This window comes from Talpa occidentalis, unplaced genomic scaffold, assembly GCF_014898055.3.
Source record: "Talpa occidentalis isolate TD23 unplaced genomic scaffold, MPIMG_talOcc4v2.1 talOcc4.7, whole genome shotgun sequence".
Taxonomy (NCBI): domain Eukaryota; kingdom Metazoa; phylum Chordata; class Mammalia; order Eulipotyphla; family Talpidae; genus Talpa; species Talpa occidentalis.
Window position 1 is genome coordinate 102,213,710 of NW_023605083.1, and position 13,965 is coordinate 102,227,674.

General features: G+C 51.6%; 1 protein-coding gene across 2 annotated transcripts; it reads left to right on the forward strand.

Annotated features, from left to right (window-relative positions):
* The first annotated feature begins 3,194 nt into the window (after nucleotides 1-3,194).
* CARD19 (caspase recruitment domain family member 19) lies at nucleotides 3,195-13,527 on the forward strand. 2 transcript variants are annotated; one of them, XM_037494144.2, is made up of 6 exons: nucleotides 3,195-3,262; nucleotides 9,629-9,771; nucleotides 10,983-11,136; nucleotides 12,393-12,452; nucleotides 12,614-12,685; nucleotides 13,200-13,527. In XM_037494144.2, the coding sequence occupies exons 1-6, from the start codon at nucleotides 3,256-3,258 to the stop codon at nucleotides 13,313-13,315; spliced, it is 552 nt and encodes a 183-aa protein (XP_037350041.1). In that variant the 5' UTR covers nucleotides 3,195-3,255; the 3' UTR covers nucleotides 13,316-13,527. The 2 variants fall into 2 exon arrangements, with proteins under 2 accessions (XP_037350041.1, XP_037350043.1); XM_037494146.2 differs by lacking the exon at nucleotides 12,393-12,452 and having other exon boundaries at nucleotides 13,200-13,525.
* The last annotated feature ends 438 nt before the right edge of the window (nucleotides 13,528-13,965 follow it).

The following is a 13,965-nucleotide window of genomic DNA, read 5'->3' on the forward strand; positions in this document are numbered from 1 at the left end:
AATGAATGAATGAACGAATGAATGGTGGCCCTTGGCCAGGTAAGAGTGTGAGAGGAGAGTATCCCTTTTCCTTCCTCAGTGTTCAGACTCTTTATTGACAACTGTGTCCCTTTGCTCAGTCACTTCCAGTCACATAGGCTTCCCCTCCACTTATGGCACACACATCCCTCTTGCCTCTGGCCATGCTTGAGTTCAATTTGTTCAACTCATCTGACTAGATTTTAAAGTGTATTTATGGAGCACCTATTATGTGGCTGGCACTGTGATTGAGAGCTGACATTCTAGTGTGGAGACAGGTTAATAGGAAGTGCTAGGAAAAGAGTAAGATGGGTGGACTGCCAGGCTCCCCTTGCTTGGAGGGGTATTCCCCATGGCTAGACCACAGAAGTGCTGATCCAGGTTTTGGGCTTGTGTGATTATCCCATGAAACATGAAAATCTCTTTTTTTTAAGATTTATTTATTTTTATACATGAGCCGGGGTACAGGCCAGATATGCAGGAGTGTGAGAAGATTCACCAGAGACAGAGCAGGAAACAGAACAGGCAGATTGGCTGAAATACACTGCTGAGGGGAGCAGCGGGCGAGACAGGAGAGGTCTGCCTTGCCATGAAACATGAATTTCTTAATATGAATAGAATTGAGTCTCTTCCTAAGAGAAGTTTCCTCTTGGAATATATGAATGTTTACCTATTTCTTTCTGATTTCTAAAAGATCCTTATTAAATTGGGACATGAATGCTCTGTGAGTTGAGCTGCCAACATTTCCCTGGTTCCTAGATTATCTTTTTACTTTGCTGACATTTTGGAAGGGAGACTGAGAAGAGGCCTGAATAAGGAAGAGGGTACTGGAGAAAATCAGGAGGAATAGCAACTGCAGACACAGTTGCTTGATTTGGGATGCACTATCCTGCTTAATTTAAATATTGTATTTCTGATCAGATACTGCCATGGTTACAGAATTGAAATGAAACAAAAGTCTCAGGTGCAGATGAGGGCATGGGAGGGGGTTGGGCCAGATGCAGATGAGGGCATGGGAGGGGATTGGGCCAGTGCATCTGTGACATCCAGGGACTGTGATGAGCAACTTCAGTTCACATGCATCTGGTCCCTTCCATGTGTGAGACCCACATTGCTCACAGATCGGTAAGGGTCCTGAGAACCCTCTACCCTCCAGGACCAAGCACTTACTTTCTACTCGGCGTTGGTGCAGCCAGGGCCTGGAGGTGGCAAAGAGTGAGGCAGCTTACATAAACTCCTGCACCCCAGATCTGGGGAAGGTGAATGCCTGGGGCCTGCCATTTGACTCTGGGGTGGAGCTACTGGGTGAGGATCTAGGCTCACTGCCACAGCCTTCATCTGTTGGAGTGCCCCTCCCAGGCCACATGGAGTACAGGGTCCATGTGCACCAGGGGGGAGCACATTGGAGCAAATTTGGCACCTGGGAGCACTGTTCTGATAGCTAGACCTTAAGGGAGAAACTCTGCCACTCTGAGCCTCAGTTTCCCCATTGTCCCAGTGGCCAAGTGCACATGAAGGTGGAATGCTGGCCTCCTAAAATTGGCAGGGGTGACACCTGGGGCCTTGCTATGTCACCATCTATCCAGATCTCATCCTAATGGTGCTGACATTACTCCTAGAAGGTCAAATGAACTGAGAGAGGTAAATACTAGAAGCCATAAAACAGTGAGAATAATGGGGTTCAGGTCACTCTTCACTGGGTCCCTTTCCTGGAGACCCCCAGAAGGGAGTACCCTGATGCCTAGCCAGCCAGGACTTACCCAATGCAAAAGCAGGTGAGAGCCTGGGAGTGACCACTCAGGTTGGGCTACACAGTTGTCCTTCCCTGGAGGGAGTCCTGTCTATGTGGTCCCTTGGCCTGGGACAGATGGATGTCACCAGGAAGCCTGGCTAGATGCACCCCCAATATTTGGGGAGAAAGCAGATCCTATGTAGTAGCCACCACGACCAGGTCCAAGAGTTTTGGAGTTTTCTGTTTGAAAACAACTGGTCTGATTCTCAGGATGCACCGGAGCACCTGCCTTTGAAGTGGTGGTCCTAGCCATGTTTTGCAGGGATGAAGTGAGGACAGATGTGAAGGGGGAGGAGAAGCATATACCGTGGGGACTGAAGCATCCCTATTCTGTCCGAGAAATGAACACTAAACCAGGTCAAGTTGCAGTGTCTCCAGAGCATGCTATTGGCCAACACAGGCAATGAGGCAAAACCCAAATAGTGCAGGAAGCACAAGTCGTGAAGAGTGGGCTTCCTGCCACACCTGTCCATTTCGTGCTTCTCAGCGGGGCACTCCCGGCTTGGGCACCAGCACTGGGAGGGCCAAGGCTGTGAGAGGAGAGTGAGCTGCTTTGGGAAAACAGAGAATTGCCTAGTCAGGGGGTACACTGCCAGGAGGGGTCCCCTACTACAGACGGGGGCTCCAGAAGGGACTGCCCCACCCAAGTCACACCATCGAGTTGGACCTCTCCCCACGTTTGGGGGACGCATCACTGCCCCAGCACTGCCCTCTTTGGCTGACCCCTCTGGGATACTGATCTCGTACCAGTTTTTTTGCCCTAAACCTGGCTCTGTGCTCCCCACAGCCTGACCGCCTGTGACCTTGGATAAGTCACTTTCTTTTCCAGAGCCTCTGCTGTTTACTCCAGGCGTGGGGCGCTTCCAGCGAGGCGACGACTACCGAGGAGGCAGCGTCGGAGCTGGGAGTGGCGCTGGAGTGGCGACAGAGTCTAGAGTTCCCGTAACGCCACCCCCGACCGTAGGGCGGGGCTCCGGGCAGAGGCCACCAAGAAGCGGCCGCTGGAGGGAGCTGAGCTGAGCGTCGTCGCAGCGACGGGGCGAGGCCTAACGCGAACGGGCGGGGCTCAGCCGGGGTTTAGGGCGTGACAGCGGCGAAGCCCTCGCCGGAGCGGGTCTGACTCGAGCGGAGGCGGGGCTTAGAGCACTCCCGGCTAGCGCGGGGGGAGTGGAAAGGGGCGTGGCCCAGAAAGGGGCGGGGCTCAGCGCTCTGGGGACCTCGCGGGCGCCAGCGAGGAGGGCGTGTTTAGGGCTCTCGTAGCGGAGACGCCGACGCCGGGGGCGTGGCCTAGGTGAGGGCCGGGGCTCGGAGAGGCGGGGCCTACGGGAAGGGGCGGGCCGGACGGCGTGCTGGCTGCGGTCTCCCGCACCCGCGGGCGGCTGACGGGCGGAGGCTCATCGGGGCGAGCTAGCCGGGGCTGTCCGGGCGCGCGCCGGGTCGCCGCCATGACAGGTGAGCACGGGCCGAGACGGGTCGTGCCCGCTGTCCCAGGACGGGTGCGCGGCCCCGGGGGTCCCCCGGGCCCGGCTGCCCCAGTGCTGCTTCAGGGACTGCTGCTCGCTGCTGTGGCCAAATAACCTTGGTCCGTAGCAGCCGACCGAGGGCGATCAGACCCCGGAGGGGTCTGTGGGGCCGGATTCTGACTAGTTTTGGGGGGCGGAGCCCTGGCTTTGAAAAGTTGGGGGGTGGGGCACTTGGAGGGGCGGGAGGGGCGGGGCCTAGGCCCTGGAAGGTAAGAGGGGCGGTTCAGGGTTGGCCCTGAAATGTTCTGGGGCGGGGGCGGAGGCTTGACCCTGGAAACTTATGAGGGCTGTGGTCAGACCCTAGAATGTTCTGGGGGCCCGGGCCGCTGTGCGTCCAGGGTGGGGATGCTGTCTGTCAGAGTGGGAGGTGCGAGTCTGTGGTTCTACTGTACTGTCAAGAGACACACACTCCATTCCTTACAGTTAACTGAGGACTAGACCCCTGGGCAGTGTGTTCCTGGGTAGTGTGCCCTGCTGTGGATGTTATGCACCTCCTGGGCTGCTCTGTCAAGAGAGAGGCCCAGGGGTATCTGGCCAAAGATTGGGCTCTCCAGGAATTTGTGCTTCATTCTGGGTGACCCCAGGTGTTTCACCTTCCTTTTGCAGGATGGGGTTTCCAGCCCAGCTGTCCCCCAAGGCCTGTTTGCATTGGGAACCCTCTTGCCCTCCAGACCCCATCTGAGGAGGGTCGCTTTGCTTTGTGAACCTTCCCCTGTTGCACTGAGAAGCCCTGTGAGGATGGTGAGCCCCCAAGGAAGCATTCTTAGGGAATGGAGGGACTCCACTCTCCAGGCCCCACTCCTCTGCCTTGTTGGACAAAAGTTGCCTAGAGATGGCTGCTGGGGTCAGGGAGGCCCCAGAAGTCCCTGTCATCTCTCCCCATTGCTCATGAGAATCCTAGCCTGGGACTTACACACACATCTGGTTTCCTGGGCTGGAATTTGTGACTTCTGGGACATTGGTGTCCCAGCTTAGACAAGGAGTAACCCTAGCTACCATCCTTGTCATCCCTTAGGACCCTTATTTGTAGTTGCTTTTTCTAAAAACGTACTGTGCATGGCCTTGTGTCAGGCATTCTTTGTATATATTTGTCATGTGATGTCTTGTGGAACGTCTGTGTGGGTGTGAAAAAACAGACTTATTAGGATGCATCAAACCGCAGAAGGCTTGGGCAGTTAGTGGTAGAGCTGGCCAAGCATTACTGCAGCTGTTAGTGGGAGAGTGGTAGCCCTGTGTCCTGCCCAGGCCCCTGTTTCTCTTTCTCCCTTCCAGCTCTGCTCATTGGGCCTGTAGAGACCTCTCCCTTCACTGCCTTCATTTTTGAGAGTGGGACTTGGATCCAGAGAGCCAGGCCTGAGAGGGTGAGATGGACGGCCCAGCAAGCCTTCAGGCCAGGAATCCCTGACTTACTGCTCCTGTAAGCTGTCTGGGGCACTGCCTTGTGCCATTCTGGGGCCTCTAGCATAGGCTGTTAAAGGCTGAGTACACAGGGCCAGTGCTGGCCAAGCATTACTGCAGCTGTTAGTATTGCTGTGGAGCTTTGTGTTCTGGGAAGTGATTGATCTTAGCTCTGGTGATGGGATGGGAGGGGATTCTGGGACTTTTGAAACAGGAGAGGAGTCTCAGGGGAGGTGGGGGAGTACAGTGAGTGATGGTGAATTAGTCAAGTAGGAACCACAGGGACAGGTGTTCCTGTACTTGGGGTGTGTACATTTGGGGGGCTGCCATGCTGAAGGACCTAGAGGGCCCAGTGAGGTGGCTCCTGGGGCCCACATCCAAGGCTTTTGTCTGGCCTGAGAAGAATGAGGTTCCAGCAGGGGTGATGGATTGGGGGGTCCATATCCCTGGTGCCAACTGGGCAAGAGTGGGGAGGAGGTGGGGCTTGGCACATGGAATTGGCAAAGGCCTGATAATTTTTGTGCCAGAGCGTTCTCCTTTGTTCTGTGAAAACCATCTGGAACTGTTTGTCAGGACTTGGGACCAAGGCTGTTTCCTTTTTGTGCTTTTTCGTGCCTTCCCAGGGCTGCCTGGGTGTGGCTTGCATGCATCATGATCACAGGAAGCACAGGGCACAATAGCCTCAGCTCCAGGCTGTGCCACAGTACCAGTGACTCACAGCTCTCAGGCGGGGAGGCCCTTTTGGCTAGCAGCCCGCAGTATGAGGAGTCAGCTGCAGGGTGAGAAGCCTGCAGCCACTGTCAACCAACAGCTGGGCTTCAGATGTATATCCATTCATTCCAGAACTCTATGTTGAGCACCTACTGTGGATGGGCCTTATGTACAGATGCACATGGCTGGGGGAGCCTGAGCTGGATTAGACATTCTTGGACCTGCCCTCATGGACCTGGCCAGAACCATATAGGACACAGCTAATTGCAGTTAATTACTATGTTAGTTAAGGGATGCAATGTCTGGATGTCATTTAGTTTTTAGTCCTGACCTCCATCTATCTGTCCCTGTTTGAGGTCTTAGGCCAGTACCATCCATTCTCTGTGCTTCAGTTTCTCCATCTGAAAATGGGGGTGGGTGATCATGCTGGAGTTGCAGAGCTGATGGAATGGTGAAGATTGTATGCACAGAGTGCATATGGTGCCCAGTGCGGGGTGGGCTCTTGAATTCTTTAATGACAGAGGCTGCATGCCCTGAAGCCACATGGCCAGGAGGGTCATGCCCATCATGGCCATGGCACTTCACTGTGTATCCCTGTACAGTTGCTCACTGAGATGGGGCTACTGACAGTTTGATCTTCCAGGTAGACTTCCTGGGCCTGGAATTGTTCCTGGGCCTGGGAGAGTTCAGAAGTTAGAAATTCATATTCTGGGAAAAACCCCCAAAGTGGCACTGGAGATAGATGAGGGGGACAGACTATGAGTCAGTCTCACTTTTTCCAAAAGGATTTTCCCACTAAAATATCAACTTTATTGGGGTCTTGTTTACCTACAAAGAGATATACTCCTTTTTAGTGAATAATTTGGTACTTTTTGACAAATGTATACACAAGTGTACAGACAAATGAACCAGCCCAAGCCTATTCAAGACAGAACATTTCACTCCAGAAAGTTCCTTCCTATGCCTCTGAGGTAATCCTGCTTTGATCCAAGGATTCACCTACTTTCTGTGATACCCATTTATTCTTTTAAAATTCAACATTGGAATTTCAAAATAAAATTTCTTTTTAATAAATAGATTTTGTTTTTAGAGCAGTTCTAGTTTACAGATAGTTGAACATATAGCACACAGGGTCCCATATACCTGTACTCTCACTCGGAGGCTTGACTGGGAAAGAATTAGCTTCTAAGCCCACTTAGGATTGTTGGCAGAAGTCACTTGCTTGTTTCTGCAGGACCGAGGGTCCAGGTCTGTTTTGCCTGTTTTTAGAGACAGCTGGTGTCTGGCTCCTAGAGGCCACCTCTGCTCTTTTCATGTGGACTTCTTCACTAGGACAGCTTACTTTTTCATGCCAGCAAATACTCTAAAATGAGTTTTCTGTTAAGATAGTCTTTTATAAGGTGACAACCATGATAGTGACATTGCATTGCCTGTGTCATAGTCTCTTTGTCAGAAACAAGGCACAGTCCCACTCACAATTGCAGGGAGGGGAGGCCATTAACTTTATGTGCATTTGCAGTGTACATTTCCTTCTTAGCACTGCCTTTGCTGTGTCCTTCAAGTCTTGATCTGTTGTATTTCTATTTTCATTTGTCTCAAGGAATTTTCTAATTTCCTTTGTGATTTCTTCTTTGATCTGTCATTTAATTTCTATATAATGGTGAATTTTCCATTTGACCTTCTCTTTTAAATTTCTGGTTTCATTCTGTGCTACCAGAAAAGGTCCTTTGTATGATGTCAGTCTTTCAAAATCAATTATGACTTGTTTTGTGACCATCTGTTTTGTGGTCTTTCCTGGAGAATAGTCTATGTGTACTTTAGAAAAATGTATATTCTGCTGCTGTGGGTGGAGTGTCTGTATTTGTTAGGTGTCATTGGTTTATAGTGCTATTCACATCTCTCTTTCCTTATTGATCTTCTGTCTGCTTCTATCTGTTATTGAAAGTTGTATATTGAAGCCTCCAACTATTACAAAGCTGTCTGTTCCTCCCTTTAGTCTGCCAGTGTTTGCTTTATGTACTTTGGGACTCTGTTATTTGTTGCATATGTTTATGCATCGACTCTTTTATTGATATTTTCCTTTTCTAACAGTTTTTGGCTTAAAGTCTATTTTTTTCTCATGTTAGTATAGCCACGTAAGCTCTCTTTTGGTTACTATTTTGCATGGTCACTAATATTCCATTGTCAGCCTGTATACATCTCTAGAAATAAAGTGGGTCTTTTGAAGACAGCATACCGTTGAGTCTTTTTTTTTTTTTTAATCCTGAGAGGGAAAAACTCTTTCTCCTCTACTCCTGCACACAGTACACATACATCTCAACACTTCTGACATTTTTGCTCGCCAAGTGTGTTTTTTTCCCCTACCAGGTAATTTTCCAGTTCTTCGGTAGACATCAGCCAAGTATTCTGTAATTTAGCTTAATCTTCACTTTAATCTACTTAAAGTTGATGTCAGGTCCCACAGGTTGAGGGTTCAATCCCACAGGCCTGCCCCCACTTCAAACATCAATCACAAATCCAGGTTGTCAGCACTACTTTTGACTGACTGGCTGTAATTCAGAGCTCTCATGATCCCTCCTTGGGTTCAGTTAGTTTGCCAGAGCAGCTTATGGAACTCAGGGACACATGTTGCCAGTTTATCACAAAGGCTATTTCAAAAGACGCAACTGAATGTCCAGATGGAAGAGCTGCTTAGGGCAAGGCATGTGAGAAGGATGCAGTGCCTCTGCGCCCTGCTGGGCATGCCATCCTTCCAGTTCCTCTACGTGTTGAGAACTCAGAAGTGCTCCAGACTTTGTCCTCTTGGGTTTTTGTGGCACTCTCATTACATGGTCATAGTTAGTGAAATCACTGGCTGTGCACAACTGATTCAACCTGCAGTCCCTCTCCTCTCCCCAGAGGTCCAGGGTGGGAAACTTCAACCCTCTAATCACTAGTTGGTTCTTCTGGCCACCAGCCTCCATCATGGGGTTATTGTAGGATCTTTACAAAAATCATTTAAAAACTCAGGTGAAGTTGAAAGGGGCTTGTGTGCCAGGAAGTATGATGAGGACCAAATATGTATTTCTTATAAGTTACAGATCCATGCTGCCAGTGTCTTTTGATTGGAGTTTCATCCATTTAATTTTAATTACTGATTAAAAGTAACTTGTTTCTGTCTTTTTGCTATTTGTTTTCTGTGTGTCTTGTAGGGTTTTGTGTGTGTGTGTGTCTAGTTAATTTTTTTGCGACATTTTTATTTCCTTTTGTAGATACTCTATGGGTATTTCCTTTGTGACTAGCAAAGTTATAGCAGTCTAACTTAAATTGATAACACACTTACCTCCAATTGCATATGAACACTCCATTTCTGCTCAGCCCTGTTCTGCAATGGGTTGTGTGGAAGCTGCCAGAGGGGTAGAGTGTGCCCTAAAGGGTTCCATGCCCTATTTCCCAGCCTGCCGGTTTATACCCACCGCCTGGCCTTTAAGGTCCTATCATTCATAGAGATGTTCTTGGTGAAGATATGGCTTAGTGCTCTAATGGTGATTCTGAAAGAAAAAAACAGCAGGAAAGTCATTCCCTAGCCCTTTAGCAGTCACAGCAACCACCATACTTTGTGGGTTTATTATTCCCTTTTTATAATTGAGGATATTAAGTCTTGGGAAGGAGGGTGGAATGACTTGCTAGAGAAAGCCATTGAGTGCCCATTGGTGGCCTGTGCTGGCCTCCACAGGGGATCTTCTCAGGGACTCCTGCTGGTGGGAGCTCTCCAAACCTAGAAGACAAATGCCTTGTGTCATTGGCAGCGCAAGCCACACTGAGCCCTCACTCCTGAGTGCTTGTCTCCTCTCCCATGATAGTGCATTCTCTAAGCCACTGTGCCCTCCTCAGGCCCTGGCTCTTTCCAGAGGGTGGGGCAGCATATTCGCAGACCCTCGAGTTTGTTTTCTGCGATAAGCCTTTGGGCCTAAACAAGAGAGGCCAGTGGCCACATCTGCCTATTCCGTCTTCTGGTGAGGAGTCTGCGGGGCACAGGGCTCTGTGCTGTGCATGAGACCCATGCTGGCCATTGTTCAGTGCTCATGGCTGGGTGTGCCCTACTGGCAGGTGCAGGGCCTTGCATCCAGGGCTCAGCTGAGGTAGTGTGGGTACATGTGACCTGCTGCATGCTGGCTCACACCCTCTGTGCTCTCTGCCCTTTCAGATCAGACCTACTGTGACCGTTTGGTCCAGGACACACCTTTCCTGACAGGCCATGGGCGCCTGAGTGAGCAGCAGGTGGACAAGATTATCCTGCAGTTGAACCGCTATTACCCTCAGATCCTAAGCAACGAGGAGGCAGAAAAGGTGCTGATACTCCCCGTGCCACCCTCCCTTGCTGGTCTTGAAGTGCAATAGCTTCATGAAAGAACGAGGTGGGCCCTTATCTCCTGGGTGACCTTGGGTCCAGAACATCCAACAAAGGAACTTTAGTCTCCTCATATGTCCTCGGGCCTGTCGGGGGGTCACACAAGACATCATGTAACAACATGAGCCAAACCTGGAGGGCAAAGGAAGTAGAGTGGAGGCACTGACTAAGTCTCACCCTTACTTTTCATTCTGTCTCTTGAAGGGTCAGCATGGACACCCCCAGTTTTGGGTGGCCCTGGGGGGCTGGAATTCAGGGATACAAGGTGCTCCTTGCTCTCCCCACCTACTTCCCTGCCTTCCCTATGGGGCTGAGCCTTGGGGGTGCAGGGCCCAGCCCCCAGTTGGGTGTTGGTGAGTGTTGCTCCTGGGAACTGAAGCTTCCTCCTGGTGCAGAGTAACTGCTCATGCAGGGCTGAGGATTGGGGCTTGTCCAAGGAGTAGTCAGGGTGACCCCAGACAATAGGATCAGTAACAGATAAGTTAAAAATGAGTTCAAAATTAAAATCTCACCATAATTAAAAGTCTAATGCATACTCATTGTAAATAATTTTGAAGTTTCAGGCATTTATATGTGAGCAAGGGAAATTCCTCTGCACACGTGCCTGCACAATCATTTCTTCATCCTGCTGTGCACTTGACTTTGTTTGCAATTTCTGCCCTTTGGTGGGGCAGCTGGGGTTCCACTGTAGCATAGTATGGTGCCACCAGGTGGCAGCACAGGGCCACAGCCTCCTGGTCCTTGTGACTGCCCCATGAACTTGACCTATAAAGCCACACATTTCTCCACAACACATCAAAAGAGCCAATTCTTTTCTCCTTAGCCTTCAATTTATTTTTTTTTAAGTACTTGGATCACATTCCTGTGAGAAGTTAACATCTCATTGATTCCCCCTAAGGACCATACCTTGTGGATTTATTATTCCCTTTTTATAATTGATGATATTAAGTCTTGGGAAGGAGGATGAAATGACTTGCTAGAGTAAGCCATTGAGTGCCCATTGGTGGCCTGTGCTGGCCTCCACCGGGGGTCTTCTCAGTCATGTTGTGACAGGCAGTCATAACTCCCATGGGGGTTCCAGTGAGCAGGTGTGTCTCTGCCCGCCCCCACCTTTGCCTTGACCTGTGGCACCCCTTTCATTTTCCCCCAGTTCCGTAACCCCAAAGCTGCCCTACGTGTACGGCTCTGTGACCTCCTCAGCCACCTGCAGCGGAGTGGCGAGCGGCACTGTCAGGAGTTCTACCGCGCCCTGTTCATGCATGCCCAGCCCCTGCACCACCGCCTGCCCAGCCGGCACGCCCTCGGTGAGTGCCAGTCCTGGGGAGGCCATGCTCTGGCCTCAGTGCCTCCTGCTCAGCTTGTGCCTGAGACCATCCTGGCTGCACTCCCACAGCCCCCAGAGAGGAGAGGGGATGTCAGGCATGCAGATGGCTCTGTCCCGTTCTCTGTCTCTACCTACTTTTGTCTCTCTGTCTCCCTGGCCCCCTATCTCTATCTTGTCTGTCTCCTCTGTCTCTCCCTGTCTCTGTCTTACTCCCTGTCTCTCTCAGCGGCCTATCCCTATAGGCCGTTTCACCGTCTCTATCTCTCTGTCCCTTTTCTCTATCTTAGCTGTCTGTCTCCTCTGTTTCTCCGTGTTTCTCTGTTTGTCTTTCTGTCTCTTTCCTCCATCTCTCCCTGTTTCCCTTTCTTCTTCTGTCTCAGTTGTTCTGTCTCTCTCTTGTCCCAGTTTTTACACAAAGATAATACCTGGTACCATGTAAGCTAGCTGGCCCCACAGTGGGTACTGAGAATGTGTTCCCCTCTCCTGGGTTGGGCCCCACATTATAGGTGTTTCTCTAGAACAGTCTCAGCAAAGTGACAGTCCCAGGCTTGGGTGTTTAGGTTTAGAGGGTTCTGAGGGTCCGCTGAGCTTCAGGGACAGGAGGTTCATCTGGGTGAGGAGGGTGGCTCAGTACAGATGCCTCTGCACCCCAGTTCCCAGGAGGAATGGCTGTCCTAAGGCGAGAGACTAGAAACCCCCAGGGACAGGGTGGCTCATCTCTGGCCATTCTGGGGACCTGGGCCAACAGAACTGAACCCTTAGTTCTGGCACAGATAGACAGTCTTGGAAGTAGATACCTCTTGGTTCTGGTGCCCTTGGGGCTACCCAGCTTGTGGGGAGATGGGGTGGTCTGGGGAGAGTGCCCTGCCTGGGCTGCAGGACCCTGCTCACTTCAGGCATTGGATAGGCGGGTATTAGAACTATACTTGCTACCTTGTGCCTGCAGGAATCATGCCCCCATCCATGACCCTCAAGCTCCTAGGAAGTAGACAGAGGAGACCCAAACCATGAAGGCTTCCACAAGTCTGGTCATAGGGTTCCCTCCCTGGCACTGACTCTGCCAAATGTGCTCAGTGGGCTAGGAGCCCACACAGCTTGGTCTAGTCTGGCTCAGCCCAGAACTGGGAGGCCAGGGGGAGGGGGTGCTTGGCAACCCCCTGGGTGTCCCTTGGGCGGGGCAACCGCCTTCCCCTCTGGCCCGACCATGACTAACCAACACTGTGATTTTGTTTCCAGAGGACTCAGAGAGCACAGAGCTAGACTGGGCCGCTGCGAGCTGCGAGCTCAGTGACAGGGGTAACGGCCTCCCACATCCCCCCTGCTCCCTCCCCACCCCAGGACTCGACCTCAGGTGTCTGTACTCCAAGTCAGGCTCCACTCCTGGCTTCCTGTGGACAGATCCCTGAGGTACTCCTTGGCAGTACCCCCACTGACCTTCCTGTCCGGTTTCTCTCCAGGACCCGTGGCCTTCCTGGCCTGCTTGGGCCTGGCTACAGGACTGGCGCTGCTCATCTACTGCTACCCTCCAGGTGGGTGTTGCCCCAGCCCCAGGCCTGCACAGACCACTGTCCATGAGCCTCCTGTGGCCCCAAAGCACTGAGCCCCTTGGCATTTCTGTGTCTCAGTTTCCTCACCTGTGGGTGATGTCAGGACATGGGAAATGGGAGAGTGGGGCCCAAGTGTATCAGGCCCAACAGCTACCCCCACAGGTCAGAGGGTGAGGTGTCCACTTGGTAGGAGGGGTGCTGGGGATTAGAAAGCTTTGCCCCAAAGCTACCCTTCCTCCCTCCTTGGACATGGCCTTGATGGATGGGCAGAAGACCTAATGCAAGCTCACCTCATAGCCCAGCAGAGCCACCCACCCACATGCCCTCCCCCCCACCCTCAGTCTACCATGTTTGAGCTTGTCTAAGGTGGAGGGGGGTAAAGGGGATGGGTCTGGTGCTAGATGGGTGTGGACACAAGTCATTCATTGTGGGACTGGGACATTGTGAGGCTGAAAAGGGACTTTTGAGGAGGGTCCTGAAACTCCTTGTTTTCTAGACCCCAAGGTGCTTCCTGGGACCCGGCGCGTCCTGGGCTTCTCCCCAGTCATCCTGGACCGGCATGTCAGCCGCTTCCTGCTGGCCTTCCTCACAGATGATCTAGGGGGGCTCTGACGGATTCCCACCCACCTACCACCCACCAAAGAGTCCTGTTCACCCAGGGCCACTTCTTTTCTAAAAGCTTATTTTCTACTATTTATGATTTCTTTAAGAAGCACTTCACCCTCGCCTTATATGGATGCTCAGCAACATTAAATGTTTGAGTGTTGTCAGGATTGTGTTCTAGATGTTTCTGACTCCAGACTCCATGATGTTTCAGCCTGGGCTGACCCTGAGATCTCTCTATCCCACCTGGTGTCGAGGTTCTATATAGGCCAACCCCCTTGACTCCTTGTGGGCCTGGGCCATATCCCTTCTCTTTACTTCTCTTCTGGGCCCCAGCCCTAGTGGGGAGGATGGACTGGGGCCCCTTGCTTGCATATATGAACTCCATTTCCTTGTGGACACCCCAGTAGGTGGTAGGCTGTGTCTCTGCTTTCCTGATGAGGAAACTAAGACTAAGAGGGATAGGGGGCTTGGCACATAAGCTGGGTGCCCTTGCTACTGCACAACCCCCTTTGGTCTCCTTGTCCCTGTCCACCTGTCCAGTCCCCTGAGCAAATGCCCAGCCCCTGTGCCCCCCAGCCAGTGACCCCTCTCCTATGAACAGAGTCTTTCCTACCCTCTGGAGAGATACGATTACAGTCAAAACCTGGAAATGAGGA